Source organism: Natrix helvetica (assembly GCF_964273705.1).
Source record: "Natrix helvetica genome assembly, chromosome: 2".
NCBI lineage: Eukaryota > Metazoa > Chordata > Lepidosauria > Squamata > Natricidae > Natrix > Natrix helvetica.
Window position 1 is genome coordinate 113291748 of NC_138552.1, and position 12708 is coordinate 113304455.

The 12708-nt window shown below is 40.4% G+C and overlaps 1 protein-coding gene across 2 annotated transcripts in view; it reads left to right on the forward strand.

Moving 5' to 3' along the window:
• The window catches only part of ATP6V1A (ATPase H+ transporting V1 subunit A), a 43328-nt gene that overhangs the window by 27263 nt on the left and 3357 nt on the right, over window positions 1-12708 (forward strand). For both annotated transcript variants that reach the window (XM_081940518.1, XM_081940517.1), the window contains 7 exons: window positions 3457-3565; window positions 5517-5639; window positions 5748-5862; window positions 6491-6554; window positions 7886-8089; window positions 11292-11386; window positions 12396-12567. In XM_081940518.1, the coding sequence (XP_081796644.1) occupies window positions 3457-3565; window positions 5517-5639; window positions 5748-5862; window positions 6491-6554; window positions 7886-8089; window positions 11292-11386; window positions 12396-12567 (882 nt within the window). The remainder of the gene's footprint in view (window positions 1-3456; window positions 3566-5516; window positions 5640-5747; window positions 5863-6490; window positions 6555-7885; window positions 8090-11291; window positions 11387-12395; window positions 12568-12708) is intronic.

The window sequence follows — 12708 nt, forward strand, 5'->3', positions numbered from 1 at the left end:
ATATAGTCTTGTTGCCCTTGAACTGGTATTAAAATTAACATGTCTTTAATTATCCGATGTCTTTCTAAAGCTGTTTCTCTTCTTAATTCCATCGTCAAATCCATATCTTGACAGGAGGGGTAGAGCTCCAGATCATCAAGTATATAATAATAATCAGATTCACTTTTCCATGTTCCCTCCTTTCCACTTTCACTCATAGGTGCTCCATTATTAGGTTCATCTGTTATCTTGTCTTTATCTTCTATATCTTCACTCTCTTCTTTAATTTTTGTGGCTCCAGTCCCTTCATCTTTTATTGAGCCAGACAATAATCTATCTAACTTCTTATCAAACCTCTCAAATCCTTCCAATATCTTTAGAATTTCATCCAAAAAATCCTGGTAGCTTAGGGTTTCTTCATCTGTATATGAATGCATATTTCCCAGAAGAAAAAAAAAGTTTAAAATCTACTGCCACCCTCGCCTTCAATATCTCTTTTATGTATAAAAAAATTTTTGTTTTAAGTTTGCTTAAACATAAGATCCTTTTAATTTTTTCAAAAGAAAAATGAGGGTTCTATCTTTTCTTTTCTTTCCCTTCCCTTATCCAAAATATTCCACAAAGACACCTGCAAGAAAACAGTTCGTGTCCTTGAGCCAGTATCAGTCTCTACAGACAAGCTGCAAACCCTCTAGTTACAATGTCAACAAACTCAGAGAAAATAGAGCAAATGATACTTTATTTCAAAAAGAGACAAAAACCAAGTTCTGGCTTTTGAATGGCAGATTCAACTTTCCCTTATTCGTATCAAGCTTAAGGAAAACAAAAATCTCTAAGTGTCTTTAATAAAATTTAATAATCAGTAAGAGGAAGGATTATTAAAGTGAAAAAAGTTTTAGATCAGCCAAAAAATAAAAGTAGCACAGATTAGGAGAAAAAATCAATTCATTCACTTAAGAGGAGAAACAGGAAGCATTCTAATCACTTCAATCCACAAAACGCTGTTACATAGAAGAGGAAAAAAAAACCTTTCTAAGGCAGTCCAATAAAGATAAATTTTGCCCCTTTATTCTTTTGCTTAAAGGACTAATTTATCTTTTTTTAAAAAATTCTTTGGGCAATCATTCTCAAAGAAAAAAAAATCTCACCAGCTGGACTCACTTTCACTGCCTTCTTTCTGGAGCCGTCTCCAACCTTGTTAGCCTGGGGGCTGTCTGTTTACTGCCTGCTTGGAGAACTTCCCTTGGGTCAATCAGGGACTTTGCGGTGTCCCTGAGACCAGCAAGGATTTGTCTCTCTATTACCGTCTCGGTTTAGGTCCATATGGACTGTGCAGCTGGTAAAAGAATCAACGGCTGTCTCGGACTATCGAGACCGCACGTTGTGTCGTTGCAACGTCTGGCTCGTTCTCCCCTTTACAGAAACATTTTAATGGGCAATCTGTAGGCTAGCTAGATGTAATCCCACCTTATTTTAGTGGAGCCCCCAACCCAATTTTAATGGCTCTTGGATACCACCACATTCACTCCCATCCTCTATAGTTGCATGGTTGTATACTTTATAATCTTTATAAATCCAAAACTGTTAAGCAGATGTGCAGTCCCCAGGTCCAGGAAAAGTTCCCAACTTGATTCAAAATGTGACAGTTTTAAAAATGGCTGGTTTAAAAAAATGGTAAAAAATACAGAATCATTTTGGTGTATTTTTGTTTTTTTAATTTTTCTGCTTTGTATCTCGACTTGAGATTATTGATAAAAGGAGGGTTAAATATTAAAATCTAGTAGTCATCTAAATTTACAGAAATTCAGAAACAGAAGCAGCAGTTCTGTTCTTAGAATTGAATTTAAATGAAATTAATTTAAAGATAATTACTAATCTTATTGCATTCTTTGACAAAGTGACAAAATTAGTGGACCAGAGGAATGCTGTCGATATAGTTTACTTGGACTTCAGTAAGGCATTTGATAAGGTAGACAATAACCTACTACTAGATAAAGTAGAAGAATGTGGGTTGGACAGCATCACCACCAGATGGATTCATAACTGGCTGACTAACCGCACTCAATGTGTAGTCCTCAATGGAACTGCATCTACATGGAGGGAGGTATGCAGTGGAGTACCCCAAGGCTCTGTTTTAGACCCAGTACTCTTCAACATCTTCATCAATGATTTGGATGAGGGAATAAATGGGGAACTCATCAAATTTGCAGATGACACCAAGCTGGCAGGAATAGCCAACATTCCAGAAGATAGGCTAAAGATACAGAAGGATTCATTAATAAAATGAAATTCAATGGTGAAAAGTGTAAGGTTCTACATTTAGGCAACAAAAACGAAATGCACAGGTACAGTATAGGTGGTACCTTGCTCAACGGTAGTAACTGTGAAAGGGATCTTGGAGTCCTAGTGGACAACCATTTAAATATGAGCCAGCAGTGTGCAGCACCTGCCAAAAAAGCCAACACAGTTCTAGGCTGCATCAACAGAGGGATAGAATCAAGATCCCGTGAAGTGTTAATACCATTTATAATGCCTTGGTAAGGCCACACTTGGAATACTGCATTCAGTTTTGGTCACCACGATGTGGAAAAGATGTGGAGACTCTAGAAAGAGTGCAGAGAAGAGCAACAAAGATGATTAGGGGTCTGGAGACTGAAACATATGAAGAACGGTTGCAGGAACTGGGTATGTCTAGTTTAATAGAAAGAAGGACTGGGGAGACATGATAGCAGTGTTCCAATAACTCAGGGGTTGCCACAAAGAAGAGGGAGTCAAACTATTTTCCAAGGCACTTGAGGGTAGAACAAGAAGCAATGGGTGGAAACTAATCAAGGAGAGAAGCAACTTAGAACTGAGGAGAAATTTCCTGAGTTAGAACAATTAATCAGTGGAACAGCTTGCCTCCAGAAGTTGTGAATGCCCCAACACTGGAAGTCTTTAAGAAGATGTTGGATAGCCATTTGTCTGAAACGGTATAGGGTTTCCTGCCTAGGCAGGGGGTTGGACTAAAGACCTCCAAGGTCCCTTCCAACTCTGCTATTGTATTGTATTATAACTCTTATTTAAGAAAAGAAAGAGTGTTATTACACCTTAAATGCTAACAAACTCATTTTAACAGAATCTTAAATAGACTATGGTTCATTTCATGTAGTTCCTCTGAATTTCTATACATCCTGCATTGAAATTTTAGGCAGTTATCAAAATGGTTTTAGGGCTATTTGGCTGAGTTCAGTTTTTGAGGATAGATTCACTATTATCATAATTGAACCTGCTATATTTCCATGATTCAGGATCTTAAATTTGGCATATCAACCCTTTTTAAAAAAAATCTGTGCAAAAATATTGTAGCTTTTGCATTGTAATAGGATAATGATATTGTTTGGGGGTCAAAATTTGTGAATCATTCCAGTATCTACTTTTATTTTTCCTTCACAAAACTAATACCCTTTTGTTTCCATTTTTCTTTTGTCTTTGTAGCTGACTATGGAAGTTGATGGTAAGATAGAAAGTATAATGAAGAGAACAGCTCTAGTAGCAAACACTTCCAATATGCCTGTTGCTGCCAGAGAAGCCTCTATCTACACAGGTAAGAAATGTGGAAACAAAGGTGGTATTGACTTAATGCTTGTTTCTTGGTCTTTTAGCCATTGTTGGCTTTCTCCAATTCAAAAGGTGCTTATAACAATTTGCCTGTAAATTTACCTTTGACCTGTGTCACTAAAGATTACAATCAAGAACTGCCATTAATGTAGAATAAAAACAGAACTGTAATAATAGTGTCTTGCTGCCAAGTGAAGTTGATTGGGCAAGCAAGGGAACCTTATAGAGATCTAATTTGCTATCTCTCTTGTAGCGGCCCCTAAAGACACTGAGATCATTAGTTATAGATTTGACAGCCTTACCAGGTAGACCAGACAGGAAAAGCAAGCAGAAAATTCTTCTTTATTGTAAACCAATTTCGTTGTATTTAAGTACAATGACAATAAAGATTATACTTACACTTTAAAAAAAACTACCTTAATAGAATCTTGCAAGTCTGAAAGTATAATTCTCCTCCTGTCACCTTTACAGCCCAAGACTTAAGGAAGGTCACTTCTGGACTTCTTGCTCTGCCCATTTTATAGCTGTGGACTATGCTGTCTCTTTTCTGCCTGTTCCCTAGGCAGCATCTCTTTGCCCTGTCTCCCACAGACTTTCCCGCATACCATTATAATAGATACTGAGTCAGATTTAAATTGTTTGTTATTGCGTATAAATCCCTTATAGGGATTTTTTTTTCACTCAAAGCCAAACCTAAGCGAATAGGCATCTAAAAATCATGACTAAAGAGGACCTCTTTAAGAGTTTTTGTGTTGTACAAAACAATACAAAGGAAAATCAAGGAAAATGCAAACTAAGGAAAGCTAATTCTAAGATACAGTGCAATGGTTGGTGAGAAGACGTAAATCATGAAACATCCCCAAGCACTACAGTATTTTAGACAAAATGAGGGCAGCCAGCAGATCACATGTCACCTTCAGATCCAATATACCAGTGATGGCGAACCTATGGCACACGTGCCATAGGTGGCACACGGAGCCATTTGTCAGGGCACGCGAGGCCAGCATGTGTGCGCTGGCCAGCTGAGTGCACCCTTTTTAAAAGCCATTTTTCGCCCTCCCCAGGCTCCAGAGTCTTTATAGGAGCCTGGGGAGGGCGAAAAAAGCCTCCCCTGCCCCCCCCCCCGAAGACCCTCCGGAGGCTTCATGAGCTTCCCTGAAGCCTCCGAAGCGCAAAAACCCCGCCCTATGGGCAAACCGGAAGTTCGGAAACGGACTTCTGGTTTGCTCGGAGGGTCGTTTTGACTGCTCCGGAGGCTTCAGGGAAGCGTCCTGAAGGTCCCTCAAGCCTTCAGAGCGCTCAAAATGACCCTCCGAGCAAACTGGAAGTCACTTCCGGTTTGCTCGGAGGTTCGTTTTCACTGCTCCGGAGGCTTCAGGGAAGCGTCCTGAAGGTCCCTCAAGCCTCCGGAGGGCTTTCGGGGGGGCAGGGGAGGCTGTTTTCGCCCTCCCCAGGCTCCTATAAAGACTCTGGAGCCTGGGGAGGGCAAAAAAAAGCATGCAAAAAATGGTGGGGAGCACCACAACCCCCCCCCCAGTGTGCACATGCACACTGGGGGGGTTGTGCATTGCATTATGGGTGCGGCACGCCCGCACACTACCCCCCTGCGCTCCCCCCCACTTATGGCACGCGAGCCAAAAAAGGTTCACCAACGCTGCAATATACGGTCCCAGGGTCTTCTGCAAACTTGACCCTTTTCTGGTTTTGAGTATGTGCAACAAAATGGGAAACACATACTTTGTTTCTAGCATTTAATTAAAATGAAGAAAAGGAAGAACTCAAAGGAGCAATTGAATATTCTTCTTATGCCTAACAATTAATTGTACATTGTGATACAAATCTTAGATTCTGGAATTCTTCTGAAAGATTTCTCATAAGTCATTACAGGTGAAGCACTGTCTATGTAATATTTGACTTGTAATTGTTATTGATCATAGGGATTACCCTATCTGAGTACTTTCGTGACATGGGCTATCATGTCAGTATGATGGCTGACTCAACTTCCCGATGGGCAGAGGCACTTCGAGAAATTTCAGGGCGGCTGGCTGAAATGCCTGCTGGTATGCATTTTCTTCTTTGTAACTTTTGAAAAAAAAAACCCTGATTCAAAAGTTTTGAATTTTCTTGTCATTAGAGAAGCTAACTTGCATTTTATTGGGTGATTGCAGATAGTGGTTATCCAGCCTACCTTGGTGCTCGCCTAGCTTCTTTCTATGAACGGGCTGGTAGAGTGAAGTGTCTGGGGAATCCAGAGAGAGAAGGAAGTGTTAGCATAGTTGGAGCGTGAGTAAATTAATGACAAGATGTTGTTTTTCTGTACGTTGTATATTATTTTGTACTATGGCCTGATATCTGACCATCTCGTATATAGAAAACATTCCCTGAAATTAAAAATGCTTGTTCATAAAGTGAAACTCAAAGAAATAATGGGGAGCATTACATAAATAAAATAAATAAGACCTGTCTTGTTTCAAGACAGCAAAATAGGCAACGGTCTGCAAATTTGTTAAGGTTGTAATTTTCTTGATACTGTACATAGTTTTTCACATTTCTGTGAATACTATACAATGTCTCTGATATACACTATATTGCCAAAAGTATTCGCTCACAACTGAGTCTGATTATGTGGATGGGTGAGCGAATACCTTTGGCAATATAGTGTATTGAGGAACTACAGTCATAAATCAAATTGTTCAAGTATTTTCTCTGCCCATTGCAATGGAACATTCTCAACATTAAACTGGCAGCTCAGAGTTCTGCTTGAAAAAATGCATTTAATTAGGAAATCCAAGCCTAAAGAGTGAATTGTAAACATACTGTACAACTGATGGTCCTTCTCAGTTTGATGTAAGTATTACTACTAATTGTGATTTCCCCCTTTCTGTCTTTTCTCTCTCCTATCTCTATTCAGTGTATCTCCTCCTGGTGGTGACTTCTCTGACCCAGTTACCTCTGCTACTCTGGGTATTGTTCAGGTAGGCAATAATTCTGCTCTCTGACTAGAATGTAAGCATTAATAAAAGATTCTTGAATCTAGCTGGTGAGTCTGTTACTATGAAAAACGCGGTGTTGTTTGTCACTCTTAATCAGTTTATAAATATTTAGGCACATGAGCTTGAGTGGCCAGCCTGCAGCAAATGCATTAATTCTCTATTTGCCTTAATTAGAGGCTACTATTCTGGTTCTGAGGTACTTAGTTTGTTGTTCAGCTTTCCAGGGACTTCTTATTCCCAGCATCTGATGATTAATCCATCTAACATAGCAATGCTTCTTCTGACAATGGTCCTGTAATATTCTGGCCATCTTTTGTACCAGTTTATACTGAGACAACTAATACTCATTTTTTTAAAATTTTGGTTTAACAGACCAGATCTTATGGTAAGAATAGCACTGAGGAAAGGTGTTTTCTTCATCTTCACTTAATGGCAGAAGTTTTTGATATCGCTTATACTTAATCTGACACAATTCAATATTTATCTCAAATGCTTATTTCCTTTTTGGGGGGAGAGGGGTCAATTACTGTTCTAAACAAGTTGTGATAATTCACTCAATCTGATGACACAGCTTCATGCCTGTGCAAAAACAACTGAACTCTAATATAAATGTGAATTATGATACTTGATAATAGCTTTTTTTAAAAAAAAACATAATGCATATCATCACCTAATATGGTACACTTATACTGGGGAAGTGTAAAAAACTATGCATTTGTGAAAATGATAGAAAAGTGCTAGCTAAATAGTTTTTATTTTTTTAAAAAATATGCAGAAAGAATGGATATGGCTAACATTGGCAAAATGAAGAAGTGAACAAAACGAAATTGATATGCTTGCCAATCCTTAGCTGTAAGGAATGTGCCAAAAGAGAGGTCTGGTTTATTCAGAATGAAGTTGTTATTCGATATATCAAGCTTGAAGAACATGGAATCATTTGAAGAATTCTTGGTTTACTTGGATCTCAACCACAGAAGACAACTTGTAATAACTGAGTTTTAATTTGAGAGCTTGTCATGCAACCTTTTATGCTATGTCCTTAATGTAAAAAAAATCTTAGCTATTAGACACAAGTTAATGGTCTGCACAGAACAAAATATTCACTTTCCTTTTCAGTTTTGGCTACTCATTGGCTATTCTTAGTCAAACTGCGCTCTGAGAGTTTAACTTACAATGTCCATAGATGGCTTTTAAGGTTCAAGTGTGAAACCCTGTCCTTCTTGTGGCCTTGTCCTTCTTGAAGAAGTACTCCAAGGCAAATGCAGTTCTGTTCATTAAGGATGCTCATTGACATTTTGGTACTTTTGTGGCAGGTGTTCTGGGGCTTGGATAAGAAGCTTGCTCAACGGAAACATTTTCCATCTGTGAATTGGCTCATTAGCTACAGCAAATACACACGTGCTTTGGATGAATACTATGACAAGCATTTCCCTGAGTTTGTTCCCTTGAGGACTAAAGCAAAAGAGATACTGCAGGAAGAGGAGGATCTTGCAGAGATTGTACAGTTGGTGGGGAAGGTGAGTGAAAGAACATTGCTCTTAAAATCCTGGCACGATGCTAAAATTAGGCTGAATTCAGCATCAGAGTAACTATTTTGGGATATTTAAGAATACATATCATAGCAATCCCATTCTTTCTTAAATGTTAAATTTAAAAATACACCACCAATATTGGCCACTTCGTTGCTGAATTTCAATACAGTAGCATACTCTTACGCAACTGGAGGAGGGGGTAACAAGCAGATACCGTATTTTTCGCCCTATAAGACGCTCCGGAATGTAAGACGCACCCAATTTTAAAGGAGGAAAATCTAGAAAAAAAAGATTCTGAACCAAATACTATAGTAAAATATTTTATATCAACTGTATAAAGTTAACAGCAGTTTAAGAACAATTTTATGTCAACCATGTAACACAGGGGTGTCCAAACTTTTTTCAAAGAGGGCCAGATTGGATGAAGTGAACATGCTGGAGGGCCGAACATTTTTCCGAACATTCTTTGAACAATAACAATTAAATGCAAATGAATTATTTTATGCCAAGTTAATTGCAAATGGCATACTTTTCATTTCATAACATTAAGATCAACTGACAGCTGAGTTTTCACAATGTATCCATCTTTTCGCTGAAGACTCGTGTTTAGTACATTCAGATGCTTTCTTTCCTCTTTCCCTCTTACTTGTCTATCCTTCCTTACACCCTCCCTTCCTCCTTCCCTTCCTTCCTGCCTCCCTTCCAGTTCCCTCCTTCCTCTTTCCTCCTGCCTGCCTGCCTTCTTTCCCTCCTGCTTATCTATGCTTCCTTCCTTCCTTGCACCTCCCTGCCTTCTGCCTGCCTGCCTTCTTTCCTCTTTCCCTATCCTCCTATCCTTCCTTTCTCCCTCCCTCCTTCCCTGCCTCCCTTCCAGTTCCATCCTTCCCTCCTTCCTTCTGCCTCCTTCCTGCCTGCTTGCCTTCTTTCCTCTTTCCCTCCAGCGTGTCTGCTTTTCTTTCCTTCCTTCCACCTCCCTTCTGCCCTCCTGCTTTCTTTCCTCTTTCCCTCTTACTTATCTATCCTTCCTTCCACCCTCCCTTCCTCCTTCCCTTCCTTCCTGCCTCCCTTCCAGTTCCCTCCTTCCTCTTTCCTCCTGCCTGCCTGCCTTCTTTCCCTCCTGCTTATCTATGCTTCCTTCCTTCCTTGCACCTCCCTCCCTTCTGCCTGCCTGCCTTCTTTCCCCTTTCCCTATCCTCCTATCCTTCCTTTCTCCCTCCCTCCTTCCCTGCCTCCCTTCCAGTTCCATCCTTCCCTCCTTCCTTCTGCCTCCTTCCTGCCTGCTTGCCTTCTTTCCTCTTTCCCTCCAGCGTGTCTGCTTTTCTTTCCTTCCTTCCACCTCCCTTCTGCCCTCCTGCTTTCTTTCCTCTTTTCCTCTTACTTGTCTATCCTCACTCCCTCCACCCCTCCTTCCCTCCTTCCCTGCCTGAGCGGGCTTCTTGCATGGCCCCAGCCCTCCAGCCGGTGGCTCATCTAAAACTTTTAACTTCCCAATCTAGCGTTCTCCACCCACCCACCCCCAATCCGCCCGGATCTGTCATGCAGCAAAGAGATACAGTAGCTGGGCGCAATAGCAGCAATAGCAATAAGCAGATCCGGAGAGATTTGGGGTTGGGGGTGGAGAACGCTAGATGGGACACAATCAAACTTGATTCAAAGGCTTTGGCTCCTGAGATCGGTGCGCTGCCATCCAAAATGCTGGTACCACGATCGCTGCAGCACCCACTTTACCTGCCGCTTCCCGGGCGGTTCCAGGCGGCAGAGATCGTAGTAATAGCATTTTGGATGGCAGCGCACCGATCTCAGGAGCCAAAGCCTTTGAATCAAGTTTGATTGTGTCCCATCTAGCGTTCTCCACCCCCAACCCCAAATCTCTCCGGATCTGCTTATTGCTATTGCTGCTATTGCGCCCAGCTACTGTATCTCTTTGCCCGGATCTGTCATGCAGCAAAGAGATACAGTAGCTGGGCGCAATAGCAGCAAAGAGATACAGTAGCTGGGCGCAATAGCAGCAATAGCAATAAGCAGATCCGGAGAGATTTGGGGTTGGGGGTGGAGAACGCTAGATGGGACACAATCAAACTTGATTCAAAGGCTTTGGCTCCTGAGATCGGTGCGCTGCCATCCAAAATGCTATTACTATGATCTCTGCCGCCTGGAACCGCCCGAGAAGCGGCAGGTAAAGCGGGCGCTGCAGCGATCATGGTACCAGCATTTTGGATGGCAGCGCACCGATCTCAGGAGCCAAAGCCTTGAGGCACCTTTCGTTTGCAGGAGGAGGGCAGCTTAAAGCAGCGCCCCAGCAATGTGAGGAGCCACTGCCACCACCGCCTAAGCCCTCTCGGGAGCCCAGCCGAGCGGGAGCTCTGAAAGCGAAACCTCTCTCTTTTCCAGCCATCACGATCTCTGCAGCCCCCTCTTTGCCTGCCCCATTTTCAGATGACCCAGTGGCTACATTCGGCTTACAAGACGCACTCAGATTTTTACCCTCTTTTTTGGAGTAAAAAAGTGCGTCTTATAAGGTGAAAAATACGGTAATTAATTGCTCATTAATGATAATTAAAGAGAAGTAGTAAAGAACAGAAAGGACTGGAGACACAATTATTAGAGGCAAGAGTAATAATAAAGGTAGTCCTTGACTTACTACTACAATTGAACTCAGAATTTCTGTTACTAAGTGTGAAATTTGTTAAGTGAGTTTTTCCCCATTTTACAACTTTTCTTGTCACAGTTGTTAAGTAAATCGCTGCAGTTGTTAAATTACTAACACAGTTAATGAATCTGGCTTCCCTATTGACTGCTTGTCAAAAGACACTGCAAACGTAAATATGAGTCAGTTGCCAAACACCTGAATGTAAATCACATGACCATGGGGATGCTGCAGCAGTCAAGTGTGAAAAATGGTCATAAGTAACATTTTTCAGTGCCAAATGGTCACTAAATGAACTGTTGTAAGTTGAGGACTGCCTGTAGCATGGTTGATAAAAGTGATTTTCAGAGTTAATATTAGAGCAGCTTTTCTTCTCATGCCAACTGGAAGAGATGTCTAAGTAAGTAAAAAGCTAAGAAAATGTTTTTCTGTGAAGATATCCATGAAGTATTTATAAATAACCAATTCTTAAATTTTGATTGGCTAGTTATCTGGATCAGATCACTCTTTTAAAAGACTTTTTCTTCTCTTTCACTTTAGGCTTCTTTGGCAGAAACAGACAAAATTACACTGGAAGTTGCCAAGCTCATTAAAGATGATTTCCTGCAACAGAATGGTTATACCCCATATGACAGGTATGGCCATGGGGAATTGGATTTTTTCTGTGGGAAATTCTGTCTGCAGAGACTGCTTGGGTAGAACTTCTTCTGCCAACACTGTTTCATAGATATCAAACTCACATTTCACATGAGTAGGAGCTGATTTTTCTGTCCTAAATATTATATCAAACAGTGCTTTGATGGACAAATGCTGAAGATCCAGCTTTCTTCATCAGTTTTGCCTTCCAATTAGCTGCATTATTGAGGGTAAGAAAGGGAAAGTCCTCAATTGGTGCCATGAACACCTTGTATGTTCTCGAAGTTGCTGCTACAACATTTATATTAAAGTAACTAAGGGGAAAGAACCAAGTAGAACTAAGGGCAAAGATACAGCTTTGTTCATCCTCAATATTTATACCAAGTAGTGTGTTCATATTTCATATTTTCTGAGAATTGGCCTTTCGTTAAACTGTTTCAGTTGTAGGCTACAATCTCTTCCATTTCTTTCAGATGTTAGAACATTGTGCCTTTCTTTCTCTTTTTTTGTCAGTGGGTTCCTTTGTGCTCATTCAGGATATTATACTAGATTCATATTCTGATGATAGTCAGGAGCCGGAACATGAATTCAAACACTAATTATGGGGAAGTAACTGCTAGTCTATTCCTTCGGAAGCCTCTTCTGTTAAAAGTGTCTGAGTAGTTCCTCTACAGCTAAAGAATTACTTACAAGTAAACGAATTGTTCAATAACCTGGGTGTGCTATTCAGATTTGGGTAATTGCTGGACTAAAGATACCATGATAAAAAAACAACTATGGAAGTTGCTTATTCAGCCCATAGAAAAATCCTCTGCTTCACCTTCTGTTTCCGTATATGCATTGTCCATTATAGAAAGCGGAATTATATAGCCAACTGCTTTGCATCTGTCAATTCTTCCATACAGGTTAATCATCAAATATAAATATTTGCTAACCTGTTTATACAATTTAGTCATTAAAAAGTTCCTTAATTCTGAGAAAGATAAATTTTGCTTCTGTTTTCACTAGGTTCTGCCCATTTTATAAGACTGTGGGGGTGCTATCCAACATGATTGCATTTTATGATATGGCACGTCGAGCAGTTGAGACTACTGCCCAAAGTGACAATAAAATTACATGGTCCATTATCAAAGAGAACATGAGTGAAATCCTCTACCGACTTACCTCTATGAAATTCAAGGTATGTACCTTGCATTAGGATTATAATAAAACAATATATACAAGGGGTCCTCAATGTACGACCACAATTGGCATCGTAATTTTCATTGTTAAGTCGTTGTGACTGTAAGTTGAGTCATCATTTGATTGGATCCGATTTTAA